The sequence below is a fragment of the Nansenia antarctica genome, assembly GCF_963989245.1.
Source record: "Nansenia antarctica genome assembly, chromosome: 7".
Lineage (NCBI taxonomy): Eukaryota > Metazoa > Chordata > Actinopteri > Argentiniformes > Microstomatidae > Nansenia > Nansenia antarctica.
In genome coordinates this window covers 55,568,982-55,591,671 of record NC_137677.1, presented here as the reverse complement: position 1 = coordinate 55,591,671, position 22,690 = coordinate 55,568,982, and the positions used below count along the sequence as shown (strand labels likewise).

General features: G+C 42.6%; 1 protein-coding gene across 1 annotated transcript; it reads left to right on the top strand.

The window, feature by feature from the left end:
• Window positions 1–308: 308 nt before the first annotated feature.
• Window positions 309–22,566, top strand: cers6 (ceramide synthase 6). The gene is made up of 11 exons (XM_080535605.1): window positions 309–560; window positions 3,078–3,183; window positions 3,698–3,828; window positions 9,421–9,478; window positions 11,865–11,915; window positions 12,075–12,167; window positions 15,200–15,328; window positions 18,218–18,324; window positions 19,884–20,040; window positions 21,167–21,190; window positions 21,590–22,566. The coding sequence occupies exons 1-11, from the start codon at window positions 391–393 to the stop codon at window positions 21,752–21,754; spliced, it is 1,191 nt and encodes a 396-aa protein (XP_080391731.1). The 5' UTR covers window positions 309–390; the 3' UTR covers window positions 21,755–22,566.
• The last annotated feature ends 124 nt before the right edge of the window (window positions 22,567–22,690 follow it).

The following is a 22,690-nucleotide window of genomic DNA, read 5'->3' as shown; positions in this document are numbered from 1 at the left end:
TGAATCATTGAGCAACACAATTGTTGCCCTACACTTTAGTTTGCATTTCCTATTGACTAGTCTATTTGCCACATGTGAACTTATTCTAAGCTTAAACCATATTTCAAGCTACGTAGGCTGGGCACATCAGACGTGAATACCTTTGTGTGACATTTCAATGCACCAATCACTTGCGGAGGAGGTGATTGAGTCTACTTCCCGACACTGGAAACAGCGAGGGGGAGATTCACACAGACGGGCGGTACATCCACTGATCCCATCACACTACACTCAAACCTGCATAGATCGCCCGTGAAAGACCGCTGCAAGTACGCACTGACTAGGCCATTGATATCGCATTTATTTCGGGTCTGTTGGTTAGGGACAACGCGTCCATATTACACGGAGGACATGGCTGGTATTTTGGCATGGTTTTGGAACGAGAGGTTTTGGCTCCCTCACAATGTAACCTGGGCCGATTTAAAGAACACAGACGAGGCCACCTTCCCGCAAGCCGAGGACCTGTATCTGGCGTGTCCTTTAGCCTTCTGCATCTTCATGGTCCGGCTGGTTTTCGAAAGGTGGGTGAAATTAGGTTGAAGAAGAGGCTAAACCATGATGCTATTATTGATATAATTGTGTGTGTTGCTGGTCAGCTCGAAGAAAACGTGAGCCTGTTTTAAAGATGATTTTGTTTTGGGTATTATTACTATTGAAACATGTCTCGCTCACAGACTACTAGACAATGAATGACACATTCGATCCTGCCAGGAAGGTTATTGTTATGGTAGAGCTTGTTACATTGTAGCCCTTCGTTGCAACAGTGTTTATTAGAGATATTAATGAATTGAAGCTTACAGAACCACGTTGACAAATGAACTATGTTATTTATTCTAATGGGATACAGCTGGCCTAGCATCCTTCTGGCCGCAAGTTGCAGCTGTCAGTAGGCGAGCGCATTATTGGAATCATGCTCGTCCAATTTCCTATTGACCTCTCTGTCTGTGCTTTTGTCTCTGATCAGGGTCATGAAATAGTTGTGTACAAATGTTACGTTTTCACCAGCTAAATGCATTCTCACTTAGACAAGTCGTGACGTTAGAATTATATGGTTCATATAATTTTGCCAAAATTGAGTTTTTTACATAATCTGATCCATTAGGTGTTTATTAATGCCTGTGTGGTGTTATTTTTTAAATGTTGACATTTTTGAGTTAGTAATTCATAAAATACAAAGTTCCATCTCACAAAACCTAATGGAATGTAAAAACTTTGACGCTCAATATCTCTGAACTGCCCTAAACGGAGATAGAACCTTATCATTCTAAGCTCACGAAGTGTCTCAGTAGAAAGCAGACACTCACGATTAGTGTTTGATTTAGATTTGTATCATGCATATCTCAATCATGTACCCAACAATTGGATATGTATTGTCTGTATAACATTGTCTCCTCACCTCACTCAGGGCAGTCTATCTACCACTTCTTGTTCAGATGGAATACGTCTAGGTCTTCATGGTAGCCTACAGTTTAGTGGCTTGTTATTTAATTTAATTTTTAAAATAATGGATGAAATATAATCAATAGGATCTAATCACACTTATAGGATATGTCCTGGATATGTCCTGAATATGAAAGACAGAAAAAGGCATCATACCTTACTTGTTACGTTACTTGAAGTCACTAAACAAAAACTTTCTTGGGCCTAACTTCCATAACAACCTATGGGGATCTTAGATCAGGTTTTATAGGTTTAGAGAGCTCTTCATGTAAACTATACAGGATAGTAAAGTGCTGGATCTGTATCCATTCAATCTGCCAACAACGGCTGTTGACCTTATGTTGCCTGAGCACAGTTAGAATTGGAACTGTTATCCTTAGCTAAAGTTCATCTCAATTGTAAGGCGGCAGCAGCAGCCTTGAAGTGAACACATCTGACTTTTATGAATACAACTCAACAATAATACGAGCCATTTTATTCTAAGATTTCAGAAGTCAGTTGAGGCTACCCTTTGGTTTAGACTACCTTCTATGAATATCCACAGAGTTGACTAAAACAGATGCAGATCTGGAACAGGCTAAATTGAGGCTGTTCTTCCCACCAGATTATAATTTTGGATTGCTTACGAGTGACACACTTCATTACCACTGTAAGGACTTTTATGAATAGGCTCTGCTTCTCTATACTCCTCTATGGCAGTTTAATCTTCACCTTAGCCCTTTGTCCATTAGTGTGACCAGACCATTACTGAATTATACAGTGCTGTGAAAAAGTATTTGCCCCCTTCCCAATTTCGTCTGTTTTTGATTGTTTGTCACACTTACATGTTTCAGATCATCAAACCAATTTTAATATTACACAAAGATAACCTGAGTAAATAGAAAATGCAGTTTTTAAATGATCATTCCATTTATTAAAAATGGTTTGATGATCTGAAACATTTAAGTGGGGGGCAAATACTTTTTCACAGCACTGTAACTCTGGAACAGGTTTGTATGTTGTCACCTTTCATTTGCACAGTACTCACTTTCAACAATAAACTCAATCCCTCCCAATTTAACCTTAAATAATGACATGAGTCATCATTGTATTCATGTTTGAGTACAAATCTTCTTTACTGTATTGCTAATATTGTTTACAGAAATGTATTTAGGATGATGGGCTCAAATTACCATATGCCATTTTTGATCTTCAACAATTCATTGCTCATACTCAAATCCCTCTAGCATTTTTGTTCTCCCAGTAATACTGAATGATTCCATTATATTAATAAATACACCCAGCTATCAGAACAGATAGAATTTGAATTTCCTATTTATTTCCATAACCCACTAACGTCCATAACGTCTTATCTGTTCAAGATTTTCAATGTGCTCTAATGCATTTTTCATCCATATAGTCAAACGTGGATACATTTTCAGCCAGAGAAATGCTGACTATACACCGCAAATATTGATTCAGCAGCTCACATACTGTACTCATAAATATAATTTTCCAGCTTAGAGATGTATTCATAACAAATGGTTGTCATTGGCAGTGCCATGATTGCCCCTATCGAAAATGGTGTGAGAAAATGTTTGTTCTTCTTCTTATTGCAGGTTTATTGCAAGACCATGTGCCTTGGGTCTCAAGATACAAGCAAATGGCCCACAGAGAGCCCAGCCTAATGCCATTTTGGAGAAAGTTTTCACTGCTATAACCAAGGTAAAGGGAGTGTGTATTTCTAGAGGAACTTAAATGTGTGAAACCTTTGATGATCGTAATAGTACCGTACAGATAACACACATGAAGAGCAATATCCTCTGTATTTAAGCGGAAGTCACTGCATTCGGTTCAGACAGCCTCATTTGTGCTATTACCTGTGCCTTGTTGTATTGATGCACCAATGGTTATATTTAGCTCAGCAGAGAAGCAGGTTTCTTTGACACATTTTTAGTTTCACATAAAAAAAGCAACCTAGCCATATTCACCCTCACCACAGGGGAGACTTCAGAGGTGGAAGCAAAGGCACTTCAGCGCAAATAGCTTTCATGTTTGTTCCCTTCCCAGCTGCCAATTGGATGATGGTTTAATTTCACTGACCATTTACTGGTGAAACGTTGCGATTAATTTATTAAGTTTGATTTCTGTCACAGCTTCAGCCTTCTGACTCATGCCACATCTTTTCCACAATAATGGCAGCCTTGTTAAGTCATGTCTCTTAATTCTGTCTTCCCAGCACCCAGATGAGAAGAGGTTGGAGGGCTTGTCCAAACAGCTAGACTGGGATGTTCGGACCATCCAGCGGTGGTTCAGACAGCGCCGGAACCAGGAGAAGCCCAGCACCTTGGCCCGGTTCTGTGAGAGCATGTAAGAGTTCCGGGACAGTTGCAAGATGGGGCCTTTCATCTCTTTAAACCATATACATTGCATCACATAATTGCTGTTAACACCTACAGTATGTGCACATTACAGAAGGCCTGTTCACTGGTCAGTCATAACCCAAGAAAGTGGGTGCTGGTGTTCATACCAGCCAAGCAATAACACCTGATTCTACCAATCAACTAATTGTAGTCTTCAATTGATTGAGTTGAATCTTGTGTGCCTTGGTTAGAAGAAAAGCCCGCATCTACTGTAACTGGCCTTGCACGGATATGATCAGACATCCCTGCATTCCAGTCTTTTTCATCAGGAAGGCGGTCTGTACCGTGGGGAGAGTCACTGTAACTGTAGGCCTAAATATGAGCTGACACCAGTGGAGCCGTGCTGGCAATAGGTGGGACAAGCAGCCAGGTACTGAGTGTGTCTGATCCCCGGGGCGGTTCCTCACTCAGGAGCTCATTGCTGAAGGCACGCTCTGGTTTGAGGCCTGAATGGTTCATTATTTTACCTTCAGAGACTTATATCAAATAGAATCATTCATTTACATTTACATTTTTGGCATTTAGCAGACGCCTTATTCCAAAGCGACTTACAATCAATACATTTGAATACTAAGCATGTGAATCAGCAGTCCACCATTCGTTGCAGGAAGAGTACTCTAGCTCGGGCCCGGGGCCACTGATAGAAGGAAAAACCTTCTCCCTATTATCGCCTTCTACTAAAACCTTTTTTATTTTTGTTATTTTTTTTTATTACTGGAGAAACTGAGAAACAGTACAAGGGGGGCAATAGAAGTTCTAGGGACACAGTAGAGGGGAAAGCGGGTGTCTTTAGGAGACGTAGTGGTGAGGGTCGGAAGATGTCTCAGGAGGAGCAGTTAAGATGTAACCTGAAGAGATGGGTCTTTAGTCTACGACGGAAGATGGGTAGTGACTCTGTCGTTCTGACAGCCGTGGGGAGCTCATTCCACCAGCGGGGAGCCAGTGTTGTGAAGAGACGTGATCGGGCAGCCCGACTGCTGTGTAGAGGAGGTGGGGCCAGTCGGCCAGCCGAGGTGGAGGAGCGGAGTGAGCGGGCAGGGGTTTGGGGGGTTACCATTTCCTTCAGGTAGGCAGGGGCTGTCCCTTTAGCTGCCTGGTATGCAAGCACCAGGGTCTTGAATCTGATGCGAGCTGCTATCGGGAGCCAGTGCAGGGTGCGAAGGAGAGGGGTGACATGCGAGTATTTGGGGAGGTTGAATACCAGTTGGTTGCTGTGAAGAACACCATGGACCTTTAATAGGATTCGGTTTACTTCTATGGAACTTCAACAACACTCTCTCAAAAGCATGCTCCTCTTAGAAGCTGAAGAAAATCTCAGAGTTCGCTTTCGGTCAACCCCTCACTATGGAAGATGCACTTTATGTACCTATTCGCTGTAGACCCCTATACAATCACTCCTGGCTGGTGCCGTTTGCCGGCAAATAGCCCAGCCTACTGCCTGTCCTATAGGACCTAGCAAGCGCTCCCATTTTACCCTTTCCACTTGCTGATTGTCTGAAGCTACTGTAGAGTGTTCTCATAGCTAGCATAACTGAGCCCTAGGATTCTCCTGGGGCGTTAAGTTGACTCTACTTGAACCTGCGGTTCAGCTTGACTTTCAAAGAAGAATATTGATGAATTTGGTTAGCCAAGTTTGACAGTGTTCACCTTGTGCGCACCTGCTATTCTCTGAGCTACAGAACATGAGAAGGCTAAGCTTGCATGCTCGCAAAATACATTTGAATTGTTTGAACCCCTGCTAACTTGACAATAATTCCTCAAATGATAGGCTTATACCCTGCTAGGTTCCCAGTCTGCTGGAAGGGTGATAGGTCCAAAGGGCTTACTGTCCCTCCACAAGAGACCTATCAACACGGCTGGACTGTTCGGGGTTGCCCGGGCTGACCTAAAGCGTAGGGTCAAGGAAGAAGGAAAAGGAGGTCTATACCACTGTCCTGAACCAGTTCTTTCTGCTAGCATGAAATTGATTGAAAAGATGGTAGTCAGAACTGTTATCCCTCCGATGGAAATGGATGCAGTGTCTGTTACTTTACTTACTTTACTTTATTTGTATAGCACTTATCAAGACAGCAGTCACAAAGTGCTTCACAGTACATTTGGTAGTATACAGCATAAGACAGCAAGTAAACAGCCAACAAATGAAATGTAATTCCTAAAATGTAAACAAGCACTTCACAAAAGCAATGAAACAAAAGATAAAATAATCAAATCAATACAGATATCAGAAGTAAAAAAAGAGAAAACAACTTATAAAAAAACGGCATCCTATATAAGTGGATTTTTAAATGTTTTTTTAAAAAGTGGTACAGACCCAGCTAACTTGACAGTGAGGGGGAGGCGATTCCATAATGTTGGAGCTACAACAGTAAAAGCACAGCCACCCTTTGTTTTGAGCTTAGACCGTGGGACAAATAAAAGCCGTTGGTCAGACGATCTAAGTGATCTAGGTGCAATGTATTGGGTTAAAAGATCGGAAATAGGAGGGTGCCATGCCACGGGAAGCCAATGTAAGTGGGCCAGAATGGGGGTGATAATGATGTTCTCTTCGTTTGGTGTATGTCAAAAGCCTCACAGCTGCGTTCTGAACCAGTTGGAGTCAAGCAATTGCGGACTCACTTAAGCAAGAAAAAATGGAGTTACAGTAATCCAACCGGGAAGAGATAAAAGCATGGGTGATTTGCTCTCTAATATTCTCAGGCAGTGCTGATCTGATGTTGTTAGCAGTGTCACGATGGACTGGACTCCTGTTATTGTCTAACTGCTGCCTCAGTTGCTTACAATGCAGTTCTCTAAACCGACCCAGCCGCAGTCCTCTCAGCAGTAATCCTGCTGTAATTAGTGCCTTGTATACAGCTGTTTGGGTTTGATAGGATGCTGTTGTCTCCGGCACTTCAGGACGGCCAAGCTGCGCTTTCCTTTTTCCCTTAATGCTAACAAAGAGAGTAACACAGACACATTCAGACTGGGGATAGCCCAGCTTAAAGACACTGCAGAGATATTCATGTATTTGCCAGCTAGTTCCATCAGTCCTGGCTGGTCCCAGTGGTGTATGTGCTTTGTTTTCTACCACAGCAGAGGTTGTCTGAATGGATATTTCTCCATCCCTTCTCTGTCCCTCCTCTGCTTCTGTAGAGTTATTGTAGAACAAAATATCAATAGGCAGTATATTATAATTAATAAAGACTCCCATTAGTGTTTACCAGCTCAGTGGCCTTGCGGTTAGAGTATCCGCCCTGAGATTGGGAGGTCGTGAGATCCATCCCCAGCCGAGTCATACCAAGGACTATAAAAATGGTGCCTGATGCCTCCCTGCTTGGCGCTCAGCATTAAGGGTTGGATTGGGGTTAAGACCCTGCAACATACCAGCACCATGTCCAGGGGGTGTACTTCTACATCAAGCCGCCTCACGCTACGGAAACAGGAGATAGGCTCCTGCCCCAAGTACCGGTATCTCTCCATGACTCAGCAGTTCCAAGAAACCAAGAAGCTTCTTAAAACATCTCTTCACCTAAACATATGGGTTATTCACAAAGAGAACATGAGGTGGAGAATGGACCTTTTGTCTGCTTCCACTGAGCAAGGAATATATTCAGTTACCATAGAGACACAAGGCACACTCCAGAATATTTTGGTTGAACCTTGTTACCAATGTACTGCTGAAAGAAAATGTCAAATGTAGAGAGAACTTTTTTTGTTTGTTTATATATATATATATATATACATATACAGTATATGAGGGTTCCTTTTTTAGGGGGGGGGGAGGGGTTGGTTGATTTGATTTCCAGTTCTAACCCTTGCAGGAAGATTCTGACAAAATGGCTTTTCATGCAACTACATTGTTGTATACTGTACCATATATTTGGTACAATGTCTCTTCGGTCACCAGCAACATTCTCTTCAGAGTAGTTGTGAGTCATAGTAATTCTACATAAATAGCACTGATTCAGCAGCACTTGAAGCAAACTCCTTAGCTGTGTTTGGCTACCCAGTTGCCAAGCAACAGTCTTGACCTATCATTAGGCAAATTAATCTAGCTCGTTTGTTTTTACAATTAATCAAGCACAGAGCAAAATGACTCTATCCTATGAACGTCAGATGTCCTTTTCATTAGAAATGTAAGAATATATTATCTGTTTCAAGCAAGAGCACACTTAACATCTTTGTTGTATGATGTCAAGATTTAACCTTTGATCACGCAATGAGTTTTACAATGCCTCAGAAAAGTATATGTATTCAGCTTCGCATTGCTTAGTAAGATAATGTGGTGTTTTTTTGCTGTCTATGGCTTTCAAAAAACCATAAGCCGAACAGAAGCTACTGTATTTACACTAGGAAAAGCTTAAAACCATGCAAAAGTCACTCTCTTACACACACAGCATAGTACGCCTTTAAAGAACCCCCTCGGGGTCCAGTCAGTGGATGTTAGCTTCATACAGTATCCATGTCACATCATACTAGTCATCCTGTCTGTGGGTACCAGCATGCAGCTGCACCTGCAGAATTGAGGGTTCTACCTGTCTAAGAAGCCGTATTAATGGCAAGAACCACTTGTGACTCATGATTCATATTTGATACCTCTTCTCATCTTTACAAGCATGAACAGAAAATCTGTCGCACTCAAGTGTGTCCTATGGAGTCCCTTCTTCAATTATTTTAAGTCATTATGAAATTACGTTATGAAAACCCCTTAGGAAGAGAGTATAACAAGGAGATGTATTCGTTGTGAGCTAGCTAATCTAGTAGCGGATTCTTGCGTGCTGTGGGCATCTCCCTCCATGCTCAGCTTGGCTTGGCTTTGATCTCTAAAGTGTCAACTGAAATGGCTCCGTCTCTGCCCGAGAGCCCCGAAGCCCATGATCACAGGAAAACTTTCCCATCCAATCAATGTGCATTTGTGGCTACGACGTACAGGGTTACGTAAGTCCCAGAACAGGGGTTGGGTCTGGGAGTGCCTCTCTTCCCTCTCTGCCATTGAAGCAGTGTGCTGTTGCGCTTGGTGGCAGGCACCCGGGATCTATTGAGTCACCCTGGAATGCAGACGTTGGGATGGGAGAGTGCTTGGCTTGGGCCACAGCCACCGCCACATCTATGACTGCAGGCCTAAGGGCACATTATGCTGTACAATAGTGCTATACTATACCCCCCCCCTCTCTGTAACTGATACTGTAGGGACCATATTTGTCATCTTAATTAGCTATACTAAAGAAATAGGTGTCGACAGGCCAATGTTTTTCATTCTAAAAGGTTTTTTCAATTCGCTCTGTGATTAGTTCTTTTGGATGTTATATTTAGTTGTTTGTTACTCATTGGTCTAAATTAGTCAAATGAGTGCCCACATCTCCATTCTGCATTCAGTCCGTGGCCTACTTTGGAGGGAAATTAGATGATAGAATGGGGGAAATCGGATTAAAACAAACCACTTATGAAAGTGGTGTTGTATGTATCTAGATCTGATAGACCTAAGGTTCCACAGTAAATGTATTCAACTCCCAATCTCTAACTTTAATCCTGTATTTCTTTCTTGTATTTTTTTTCATAGGTGGAGATTTTCATTTTACCTGTATATATTTACCTATGGAGTGCGTTTCCTAAAAAAGGTAAGGCTGATCAAATTTCTCCCATGAATACAAAACAGTCCAATGCTATACTCACTTTTTTCCGAGGGAGCCTGTTATTGAAGCTTTGCTGTAGAAATGAAAAAGTATGGAGGCGGTACTTGATGGGACCTTGCTGTGCAAGAAGAAACGGCAGACAAATAGTGTCCCTCTCGAACAACCAGGGATCTCTGAGGAATAATGGATCCATTTGCTCTCAGCACAGGATGCATTATGATATTAGCCTTCTGTCTGAGAAAATGCTCGATTGAGAACTATAACCGCGTGGACTGCCACCGTTAGTCTTAATGGTGATGCTACGCTACGTCGATGTATAAGGATAAACGTCATTGCAAATACTGTACAACTTGTCCTGTGGCCAGCAGGACCTGAGTGTGTGCAGTAATTGAATGGTGATGCAGCCATGGCTGGGCTTGATCAGTCTAATCATGATTAAGCGGGCAGACACACTGTAGCGGAGAGAAATTCTCACTGAAACAACTTGCATGACGAAGCACTTTGTGAAATTAGTTCATTCCCTGAAGTTGGGCCGAATCTCCCAGGGGATTATTAATAGAGCAGGTCTAGAAAACATCACTGGAAATGCAAACTTAATGGGCTTTCCTAAAGTCACGGCCCTCCTCAACACACCGTTTTACACCTTTCAAGTGGCAATCTGTGATTAGTACATACATTTGTTTTTTACTTTAAAATTAATGATATATAGCATTTGATTCTTAAATGATATACATTTGAAATGCCTAATGAGCTTAGTTTAACTGTCTTACCCCAGTAGAACCCAAAAGAAAATTATTATTTTGTAAACAATGTCATTGTAAACAAACACTGTATAGCGTCAAACATGGTTAAAACTATTACTTTGATCTCATGGATGGTCAGTCCTTGCATCCATAGGCCCATCTATGAATTTGAGAGTGGTTGCATTTCTTCAACCCCATTCCTCAGCTGTTTCCCCAAAAAGTAGCTGGGTTGTTTTGAAACTCATATTTCCCCTTTAAATACCATTGGTTACGGCTGTGATGGTCAGTCGGTTGTCATGCAAATAATCGTTATAACCGTCATAACTGTTTCATGGACACAACTCTTAAGGCATGTCAGAGCCAGAATCCTTGTGGTCGACTGCTGTTGCTATTACTGAATACTATTACTGAACTATTGTACACAACAACGTTTTTAAGAAGATCTATTTATTGGTTAAACAGAAAGCAAGAACATCAGGCATAAAATAAAGTGCACACACATTTAACAAAAGTGCCTGCCATATGAACGCGTTGAACAGAATACTTCATGATAGTTGGCCCAATCCTATTTCTCTTTTTTACCCCTACCCCTCGTTTTGGAGTGCCACTCGCTTTTCGGCTTGACATCCACATTTTCAAAAAATCGATCTATTTCAATTACCCACTACCATTTTATTGTCTCTCCTTAGCTGGAAGTTGATATTTAGATAACTATTGAAAATGTATAAATGACTGAGTAATTTAATCCAGTTAGTTATTAGACTTATTGGTCCTGTTCTACATTTTTACCAATCAGACAACTCTTTCCATGTTCATCTCTCCCGGACAGTACATATGTGTACAGAATGTAGAGAACTAAATTGTATTATGAGCATGTACACTACAATACATACACTGAGATTCCTAATGTAACTTTCGGACTTTGATGTCAACTCAAGCAGAATGAGTGTTTCTAAATAGGGCACATTTGTTTAAGACTGCTCACTGTAGAGTGGTTGATGATTGATTGATGCCATAATGGGCAAACATTCCTTGTAGAAGATGAAGATGAGCAGCTTGTTATCCTGTCTTGTCTGGGTCCCTCTTGTGGCAAGACATGCACACACACTCCACAAACTTACACAACAGTTTTATGATTACTTTGCACTTTAGAGAAACTACTTCACTATCATTACATTTCACATTAATGAAAATACAATCTTACATGGCTGCGGTCCCATTGATATTAATGTTGTTGGATCTTAATCAAACAGCAAGTATTGAGCCTGAGGCGGTGTTCAGGTTTGGAGATCAATATCACTTTATGTAGCTGTAAATATACTTTTTGGAACAGTATAATAAATATGAGGTGGAGGCTGTCTGCTCTGTCTTGTTTTGGTGAGCTTGTCTTGTCTTCGTCAACTTGAAAGACACTTTAATACTGTATGCTTTGTTTCTGATTACCTGACAGTAGCTCAATGTATTGCATGTCCTCAGTTGCAGTTTGATGAGAGACATGAATTTTCCCAAATAAGAGGAACATTGAGAGAGCATAGTTTACATTTCCCCCTTATATTTTGAGTTTGCACATTGTACAATATTGTTGTGAATTTGTTCATCATACATTGTAATCCGTACTGTCTCTACAGACCCCGTGGCTATGGAATACAAGGGAGTGCTGGTACAACTACCCCTATCAGGTGATGTTTAAATCCTGAAAATTGTCTCAGCTCTTTTCACTGCAGATTGAATACAGAATATTTCCATGTTTGACAAATTACTATAACAACATATAACATATGTTAAGAATGCCGCATTACCCAATAGAGAAATAATTTTGTTGATTTGTGTTTGTACAGCCACTGACGGTGGACATCCACTACTACTATATACTGGAGCTGTCTTTCTACCTTTCCCTACTCTTCTCCCAATTTACAGACATCAGGAGGAAGGTAGGACACCAATTAAATAATCTAATGAATCTAAAATAACATAAAAATAAAGTGTATTTGTCATAGTTCTCCAACACAAATTTCTGTGTATGAATATCGTTTAACATTCACAAGTTCCTCTTCCAAAGATCCTTCTATTTGTTTGCCTCAGTAACATTAAAGTCATTATGGCAAGTCTGTTATGGCAAAGGACAGACCACACAACTCTTCTGTAATGGCTTTGAAAGGATTTGACACCACATTCTTTGTATTCTTTGTGTAGCTGAAGCTTGGTTTTACGTGGTAGTAATTTCAGTCATTATTGTTTGTCAGGACATGCATTCAGCCCTCCTCTCATTGTTTTATTTGGTCTGGGTCCCTGTGAGCCATTTGTCTTTTTGCCTGTGTACCGGATAGCCTCCCTGGTGTGTGTGAAATCACAGACATCTGTTGGAAAGAGATGGATTAGTATTTGCTTATAACATTTATGACCGGATTTACTGGCAGTCATTCTGAAATGTTTTCCCTCAATATTTGTTTTGGATTGAGTCCTGTTGCAGTACCCAGTTCTGGAGGTTATTACTTATCTTTACCAACTTTAATATTTTCTCTTGCCCCCGCAAGTTATAGTAACAACTACAGGCTAATTGGATAATTCATACAGTAGCTGAATGCAGTTGTGAAATAGTGTTTCCAGTTAAATCTAATTCACACTGAATTGTACTGACTCAAAGAATATTTAAAAGTGTATCATCTACCTCACGTAGCACCCCTCTCCATTTCATGCAGCATTATGATTACACATCCTACTTGAGGGTCAAGCGGACAGCTGTGCTGTCATGAGGCCTAGTTCTGTGACCCACTCCAGCGTAATTCCCTGACTAAAGAGAAATAATCCATGGATACAAACCCACAATAGAAAAGACTGCTGCACAAGTTGTGTAAACAAATCTGTTTACACATTGACAGACACACACACACACACACACACACACACACACACACACACACACACACACACACACACACACACACACACACACACACACACTTCAAGCTCACTGGCTTTTCGGTCGATTTTACATCGCTATTCCTTCATGTTTGAGCTGTAAATATTGCTTCTACTTCTGTTGATTTCAGCAGAGCTATCTACAATATCTGTTTCTCTCTTAAGGGGAGGGGGGTCAATAATCATATGGGGTAAACTGTTTTAATCTATTTTGGTAGCTTAACAGCAGTACAGTACAGTATCCTGCAAATACAGCGTGTATAGTAAACTTTTCAGTTCTGCCGTTTGTGGGCATCAGCATCACTATTTTATATGAACAAACATTTGTATTAATGGATGATCCATTATGACCACTGCCAGTTTTCTTGGAAAGCTTTACTCCCTGGTTGTGGTTCACAGAATATCAATTTGCATGACTCCCATGGACCTATGCCTGCCTCTCTCTCTCTCCTTCCCCTCTGCCCCGCCCTGTCCAAACCACAGCACACATAACACTCACACTCACAGCTGTGCTGTCCCATGATGCCATGGTGTTTATGCCCTCACCCTCTCATCTCTTTGTTGACTGTTGGCATGTTGTCTGTTTTTGTTTCTCCTTTCAGTTTTTTCATGCACAACACCACATTGAGGAGGGCCTCTGCACCCCCCGCCAATTCCAGTATGTTCCCCTGCACTCTATTGCCATGCTTCCATATATGTATCTTGCATCGCTGCCCTTCCTCCTCCTCCTCCTCCTCCTCCTCCTCCTCCTCCTGCTCTGGGCCGGCTACTCTCTGCTGCTGCCCTGCTGAGCCTCTTCAACCACACGTCACGGTGCTCAAGGAGGGTTCATTTCCCCATGTCATCCACCTGCAGTCTCTCATTCACAATGCAAACCCAGCTAGACTTACAGTAGTCAACTGAAAGCATTTAATATTCACCTGATTACCAAGTTAAGAAATGAACTCCGAAGATAACTGTCAAGCCATGAAGTAAACAAAGAATTTAAGGCAGCACATACTTGAATCTGTTATCCAGCTTGAAAACATAAGACAATTCTTATACATTGTGTAGCAGCAGCATAAAGGAGGAAAGTTGAAAGTAGAGTATAGCCATTTACTGCATCTGCTGTTCTTGTGTGTTCTTGTCCTAGTGGTAGTCCCCTGTGCAGTGAGAGTAGAGATGCCATGACTTAAAGGAGCTACACATGAAATCCGGCTCCCCTGTGGCCACGAGTAGAAATTGCAGTTACAGTGAGCTTTGTTTACACTAACCAGGGCCCGGTTGTTCAAAACGTTTGATCTGAATCAGAATGATCCCGATTCTTTTTTTGCTATCCAGGATCAGATCTATCTGGCTGATTTTGAGTCATATAGGGGAAATCAGCCAGCTGATCCTGGATGGCAAAAAATAATCTGGATCATTCTGACACGTGTTTAACAACTGGGCCCAGTGGACTAGCATCCATCACAAAATCCAGACCATTGACCGTTTTAAGATCCTGGCATGTCAAGTGAACAGATAATAATAAATATTTGCTAAGGACAGTTTTGATTTGCCTACTTTCTGTAACAAGCTGCGACAATTCCAACAATTGACTGACTAGTTGATTGCATGGCAATAAAACAATTATTATTATGATTAAGCTAAGATTTGACAACAGATCTGTCCGTACCTGCCAGGAGAAATCTTTACGCTAATATCCCAATCGAAATGTTGGTGGGAAGCTATTACTTTTAAACACTCACTCCACAATCCATCAAGGCCGTTATATATATATATATATATACAGTATATAGCATAGTGAACATGTCATGTGTAGCTCCTTTATTATGCTGCACTTCTACCGAGACTGAGCATCCTGTACCACTGTATTCAAGAGATCACAAAGAACACAGGTCATGTTCACCGCATGATGCAGAAGCTTTCATAGAAGTCACATGCTCACTGTACACTATACTGTATATGTCTTCCCATGCTGTGATTCAGATAAAAAGCGACCTGTGAATGCTGTCCTCTGTAATAATGTGACAATACTGTGACATCACCCCCCTCCCCTCCCCAGGACTTCCTGATCATGTTCCTGCACCACCTGGCCACCATCTCCCTCATAACCTTCTCCTACGTCAACAACATGGCCAGGGTGGGCACACTGGTCATGTGCCTCCATGATGCCGCAGACGTCCTGATGGAGGTGAGGGGGACGTTGTGTGTTCACATTCACGCCTGATAGATGGACAGATACAGTACCGTACCGTAGATAACTACCCGATTAAAAGATGGATGTGTGGCTGCATCCTGTATTCTGTAGACTCTTATGAATGAATGAATGAATGAATGAATGGTCTTTATTGTCATTGATATAGTACAGGTACCAAACAACGAAATTTGGGAGGGGGGGGCTCCCCTGGTGCTAGGAAAAAAAAACTAAAAAACAAGAAGGGAAAGGAGCTGGTTTACATAAATAAAGGCTATGTACACTATCCACTATACTATACTATACAAATAAAACACTGTGCTGTACTCTATGCTATGCTATACCTATTCTAACATTTCCTATTCTCTGAACCTTATGTACACTAGGGTTGTCATATTGCACATAGTGTTATTGCACATTCATTTAAAGTGTCGCAGTTTGCAGGCTTGAAATGTACACATTTGTGCCTCAGCACTACACCTGATTTCAATCCAGCAGCTACCATCAATCCGTCCAGACTGTCCAGGGCCCTGAACCTAGGTCTTTGCTGTGTTCAGGGCCTGAATGGCCCTGGGGTAGAAGCTGAGCTTCAGTCTGTTTGTCCTTGCGAACATGGTCCTGAACAGCCTGTTCGAGGGCAGCCGAGTGTTCGTACCCAGGGTGGGATGGGTCTCTGGAGATCTTGGAGGCCTTCCTGAGGCAGCGTGTGTTGTACAGCTCTTCCAGAGAGGGGAGGGGGGCGCCGGTGATCTTCTGGGCCGATCTCACGACTCTCTGTAGCGCATTCCTCTCTGCGGTTGTGCAGCTGGAGAACCAGTTGCAGATGCAGTAGGTGAGGATGCTCTCCACTGCGCAGCGGTAGAAGGCCACCAGCATCTCCTGTCCGATGTGGTCTTTCCTGAGGACTCTCAGGAAGAAGAGCCGCTGTTGTGCCTTCTTGATGATGGCTGCTGTGTTGTTCTTCCAGGACAGGTCATCCTGTATGTGCACCCCCAGGAATCGGAGGGTTGAGACTCTCTCCACGCTCCCTCCGTCGATGAGCAGGGGCTGGACCTCAGATATTTTCCTCCTGAAGTCCACGATGATTTCCTGGGTCTTTGACTGGTTCAGCAGCAGGTTGTTAACCTTGCACAGCTTGCTCAGCTGCTCTACCTCATCTCTGTACGCCGCCTCGTCCCCCCCCGAGATGCAGCCCACCACGGTGGTGTCGTCTGCAAACTTTACGATGGAGTTGCTGGGGTGGACGGGGGTGAAGTCGTAGGTGTAGAGGTTGTAGAGGATGGGGCTTAGCATGCAGCCCTGGGGGGACCCAGTGCTGAGTCTGAGGGCTGTGGAGGTGTGGGAGCCCACCCGCACCCTCTGGGGGCGGTCAGACAGGAAGTCCTTGATCCATGCACATATAGAGTGTGATAGTCCCAGGTCTAGTAGTTTGGTCACTAGCCTGTCTGGAAGGATGGGGTTGAAGGCAGAGCTGAAGTCCACAAAGAGCAGTCTGGCGTAGCTGTTTCCCCTCTCCAGGTGGGATAGAGTGGAGTGGAGAGTCGTCGCGATGGCGTCCTCTGTGGACCTGTGGGCTCTGTAGGCGAACTGGTATGGATCCAGGTTGGGCGGGAGGCGTGTGACTATGTGGGCCCGGACTAGTTTCTCGAAGCACTTCATGATGATTGGTGTGAGTGCCACCGGGCGGTAGTCGTTTAGGCAGCTCACCGTGCTTTTCTTCTGGACTGGGATGATAGTTGAGGTTTTCAGGCAGGGTGTTAAGTTATAAAGCAACTTACAACAAATACATTTGGCAAAGTAAGTGACTCATGGATCATTTATCCATGAGTCATCGTAAGAAAAAGTAATCTATGCTATGCTATTGTTAGATCTTACTGATTGTCTAGCAACATTTATGCTTCTGTCACTCAGACACACACATGACACAGACCCACACACACACACACACACACGTACTCTATTCTCAGGTCACTCAGACACACACATTCTGTTCCTTCCAGGTCAGCCTGCTCTTCAGGGGTAGCAATAACGCCACAATATGCAGCAATAACGCCACAATATACAGACTCGAGAGGTTGTTATCTTAAAGACCTTGGGGGTTAGGCGCCAGGGCACAGACAGAGGGTGGTCAAGAGAGTATTTAAGCCTGTCTGTATGTCGTGGAATGGTCGTTGAATGCTGAATGCTGAGATACTGTGCTGATGGACCATTCGCTGACTGTCTTAATAAATCAAGTACAGAGATTCCGACCCGTGTTGAACATTCTATTTTCTTGTCAAATCGTGTATGCTGCGCACCTAATCTATCCTGAGATGACACAACGCATTTAAGATCACAATCCTCAATAGATTGATCCATTCCATCATTTTACAGACAAGAAGATTCTACACTATGCTATCAGGGGCCATTGGCAGTTACAATGCTAGAAGAACAAAGAATTCCGTTTTTTATTTATTTTTACTATTTTTTTATTATAATTTTTTATAGTAGAGAAACTGTACAGGGGAAAGTGGGGATGAGGAGGTCTTTAGGAGGGACAATTAAGCCTGAAGAGATGGGTCTTCAATCTACGGCGGACAATAGGTAGCGACTCTGCAATCCTGACAGTAGTGGGCAGCTCATTCCACCAGCGGGGCACCAGGACAGTGAAAAGTCGTGACCGAGTAGCGACTGCTGCACCTACGTACACCAGAGCAAACAGTGAGGTCAATGAACATAGCACCAGAGGAACAATCTGCAAACTGTAGATGTCTGTGCATGTGCTGCATTGTCATTCTCTAACCTCTGAATAACAGTGATCATTGAGTGATCAGCGTGATACTATTTAATGATGTGATAATTATTTAATGTCAAATGAATAAAAAAACTCATTTTGTTGTTTTGCAGGCTGCCAAAATGGCCAACTACGCCAAATGCCAGAGACTTTGCAATTTACTGTTTGTCATGTTTGCAATGGTCTTCATGAGCTCCAGGCTGGGAGTCTATCCTGTCTGGTGAGTAGGATCCAACTGCCTCTGTCTGGACTGTAGCCGTGCCTCTGTGAAGCAGCTGCGTAAATAATTGTAACAAAGGGCTTGTTTGAAGGAGTGTATCTGTTGGCCAAGTGTTCTGTCAGTAAGACACATCTCTGTGATGTACAGTAGATGGGAAGGCAAGGTGTGTGTGTGTGTGTGTGTGTGTGTGTGTGTGTGTGCGTCCCTCCCTCCCGCCCGTGTGTGTGTGTGTGCGTCCCTCCCTCCCGTGTGTGTGTGTGTGTGTGTGCGTCCCTCCCTCCCGCATGTACAGTATAAGGATCTCACAATGATGACATACAGGTCTTGGTGAATTGTGTTGCTTAGTAATAGTTACTATGGATACAGCAACATTATGGACTTACTGTTCCTCAGTAAGAGGGGACAAAATAAGATGATGCACATTATTATTAAGATCATCTCTAACAATTTAACCAAGAGGTAGATTTTAGACCCCCCCCCAAAAAAAATCAAATTACACGTTCAAAACATCATATAACAAAGAGAAATGGGACAAGATTGAGTGTTTCTTGAGTGGTTCAATGAGCCCTGCTGCAGCAGATTGTCGTACCCTGAGATGGTGTCCCAACTTCATCATACTAGATATGTTTCTTTTGAGGCCACCACACTGGAGGACAGAGCTGTTGATAAGCAGGCCAAAATGACAAACTACCTCTCCTCTAGTGCTGTATGAGTATCTAGGCTGTTATGAGGACTCTGTTTTACAGGTAGAGTATTTTGGACTTTCTATTTTAAGGTCTTAGTTATCTCTCTCTCTCTCTCTCTCTCTCTCTCTCTCTCTCTCTCGATGTAATTGCACTGTGACGTGGGCTGGTGCTACTGTACTGTTCTTTTCAGTGGAGCCAGCATGCTCCACAGCAGCCAGAAAGGCGTCATAACTGGAAAGCTGTTGCCATGGCTTCAGTATCGGCAGAAAGATTCATACCATGTGCAATTATGGGTCAAGTCACCACAATAGGTACAGTATATTGTAGCAAGCAAATTGTTGTCATTCCATTGCACAATTAATGTTGCGTAATGGACACTACATTGTGTCCTCCCCCCCCCCCCCCCCCCCGGCAAAGTAGGTTCGGTGCTATTATAGTTCACTTTGTAAATGTCCAACCACTGCTTGTCCCTAGGCTATAACATACCGGTGAACCAGTGTGAAGACATAAAGCTCAATTTCTCCTGGGTATTCATTATTCTTGGCAGTTCAGAAGGAGTCGGTCAATGCTAGGGAGCCATGCTTTTTTGGGTGTGTGTGTGTTTGTGTGTGTGTGTGTGTGTGTGTGTGTGTGTGTGTGTGTTACATGAAGAATAAAGAGCAGGGGCTTAAGGCTTTGAAGTGTCTATCTGTTGGCCTCTATTCAGCCCCGGGAGGCCTCAGCCACCTGTCTGTGTCTTCTCCTCCCGACGTGGAGCCCCGAGGACAAGGACTTCACTTTTATCTTTACTGTTATGAATGAACTAAGTTGGCTAAATCCCCTCTCTCTCTCTCTCTCCATTTCCCTGGCCCTCATTCCCCTCCTCTCTATTAGGATTTTAAACACTACATTGTTTGAGAGCTGGGAGATTGTGGGGCCGTACCCCTCCTGGTGGGTGTTCAACCTGCTGCTGATCCTGCTGCAGCTGCTGCACTCCTTCTGGTCCTACCTCATAGTGAAGATCGCCTGCAGGGCCATTTCCCGGGGGAAGGTGAGGGACAACTGACACACCTATCAGTTACCGTACATTGTCACATTGCCCCTATAAGAGCCGTGATCTGAAATGGATGTACTCATTATGTAATTAAGAAATAGCCTGGGACCATATCTTATGCATGCATCCTGAGTAATAACAGTCAATAGAGTTGGTCAAAGCACCTGGCGGTACATAGTACAAATATGGGACCAGGCTTGTTAGAAAGTAGTAGTGCTGTAACATTATTTGAATATGTAAAGTTTGACATATGTACTTTTTACCTTTCTTTCCCGCTGTGCTCCCGTTTAAATATTTTGCCGTAAATCTCCCGTATTTTTTAACCTATTATATAATAGAATTGAACACATTTTTTGGAGTATGTTAAGATGTGAATGGTAGGCACTTGTTAGACGTTGGCGCATGCGCACAATCGCGATATCCATGTCGGAGTTGACTTGTCTCCTCTCGTTTCTTGGGCTGCGTTCGTAATTTTTGCTCTGAGAGCGCTGGAACGCACACTAGGTGCAACGTCATAAAGGGACCAAGTAATTTGATTGGACAAGAGGCATTCCATGAGTGCTGATCAGATTTCCAGAGAGTATTTACGAACGCAGCCTTGATTATCTCCATTTTGAAATGATCTCTGGTAGCATTGCGCTGCTCTTTTCCATCATGGTGTCAAGTAATGTATAAATAATATGTGCTGAATTTATATGCCCTTTTGTGTTTTCATGTATATATATGCAGGGATGTTCAAAGTATTTCACTTTCAACCGGGTATCTGATTCTGACCACCTGTAGTCACTTAATGTAGGAACTAGTTAACCCAATTCTTGTTGCACTGAAGCAGGTGGTTGATTGACTGTGTATACCCTTGTCTAAATGTAAGGGGTATCCTAGGGTTACCTAGTTGTGATGTTAGGATTGACTGTGTGTACCCTTGTCTAAATGTAAGGGGTATCCTATGAGGACAGTGGTAGGGGTGGTGGGACGGCCCAGGATGGGGCGCTGGAAAATGTCAAATCCCAATGTTGACATGGTATGCTCTGTACTATAGTTTCATTGTTACAAACAAAGGGCCTCATGTTGCCTTTTTTGACTTTACCTTTTCTTCTCCTATGCTAACCTTCCGATCTTCAAGGCTGGAAAATGGAATCCTTTACATGTAAGTAGTTCCTCTAGGTGGGATATCTGATAAAAAATCTACTGTATGATTAGTCAGAAATCATCTCGCTGTTGTCTGTCCTAATATGTAAACACCCCATTTTTAATTAATAAAAAAAATCATGTCATTTTTCAGAGAGAAGGAAGGGACTACTCACAAATGTTATTTTTCTTAACACAAGATTTCACATCCTCCTTCTATCACTCTCAGTAGCACCTTTTCCTAATGGAACATTTGAAGTTCAATCAAATAAAATAAAAAGTTTATCCATCAAAGAACAATGGCGCCGTTAACAATGACAACACTCATTCGAACACCAGTTGCTCATATTCCCCTTATCATGACATCAAACTGTACAGTGTGGACAAGTTGATCTGACAGCCCCACCCTTCTCCACAGGTCTCTAAAGACGACCGCAGCGACATTGAGTCCAGTTCTGATGAGGACGACGCTCCTCCGCCCAATCAGAAGCACCGCAGCAGCAGCAGCAGCACCAATGGAACCAATAAAACTCACGGGACCAACGGCTACCTGACAGGAACCCCGTGTCCAGACGAACACTGACCGCCCCCTATGAGACATTAAAAGCACTGGAGCCAAGCTGCAGACACCATTCATAGATGTGCGTGCGTGCGTGCGTGCGTGTGAGAAATGAACAACATTGCCTGTCTGGTACTGGAAGTTCTTAATAGAATATGTGAATGCAGTTCTGATTTCAGTTTGATTCTTTACATGTTTCCTCTCATTTTATTCTCTTTCTATTATATATTTGCATCAAACTGCACTCAATGGATATCAAAGCACTCCAGTCGGTACTGCCCACTCTCTGTTTAACCAATGAATGAAAAGCATTCCACTTTTACGGTGTAAGCATGCTATTTAAACCTAGTCTGGCATTCTGGGGGTGGTCATTTCTTATGTTGGTGTCTTTTTATGTTATTTATTTTTTATAGATGCGAATTGTGGTCAATATGTCTCACCTACTCTCTTGTCAGTGTTAAAGATTGTCCAATCATGAACAATCCAAATGCTTTTCAGTTCAGCATTCCATGAAAGGCAGACTCATACAGTATGTTATGAGTATTGGCAAAATGCTGAAGAATTGGATTTGCTTTCAATGCTGCCCCCCCCCCCCAACACATGCCAAAACAGTGGTTGCAAATGTTTTCCTCACAAATGAATAGTAATGTGTACTCACAAAGCGTTATGGAAAAGAAAATACAAACACACAGTGTCCACCCATAAGCTGTAAATGAGATATCGGTAAACAGTATTATGTGTGTGTGCAAAAGTATGGCCATGCTATATTTAAAAATTAAAGCATTTTGTTATACGTATTCTACAACATTTTGGGTAAGAATCTCATTAAATGTCCATGGCCCTCTTGGAATATACACAAGGTATTACAATTATTAATAAATAATCGATACAATTAAAACCCATTAAGATATTAAAGATTGCAAGTGAGAAAGTATGATTGTGAATCTGATTAATTTCATT

Coding starts and splice junctions, on each gene's coding strand:
- cers6 (XM_080535605.1), top strand. CDS start 391: ATGGCTGGTATTTTGGCATGGTTTTGGAACGAGAGGTTTTGGCTCCCT. Junction 12,168..15,199: donor TTACAGACATCAGGAGGAAG/GTAGGACACCAA, acceptor TCCCCTCCCCAG/GACTTCCTGATCATGTTCCT. Junction 21,191..21,589: donor GAAAATGGAATCCTTTACAT/GTAAGTAGTTCC, acceptor CCTTCTCCACAG/GTCTCTAAAGACGACCGCAG.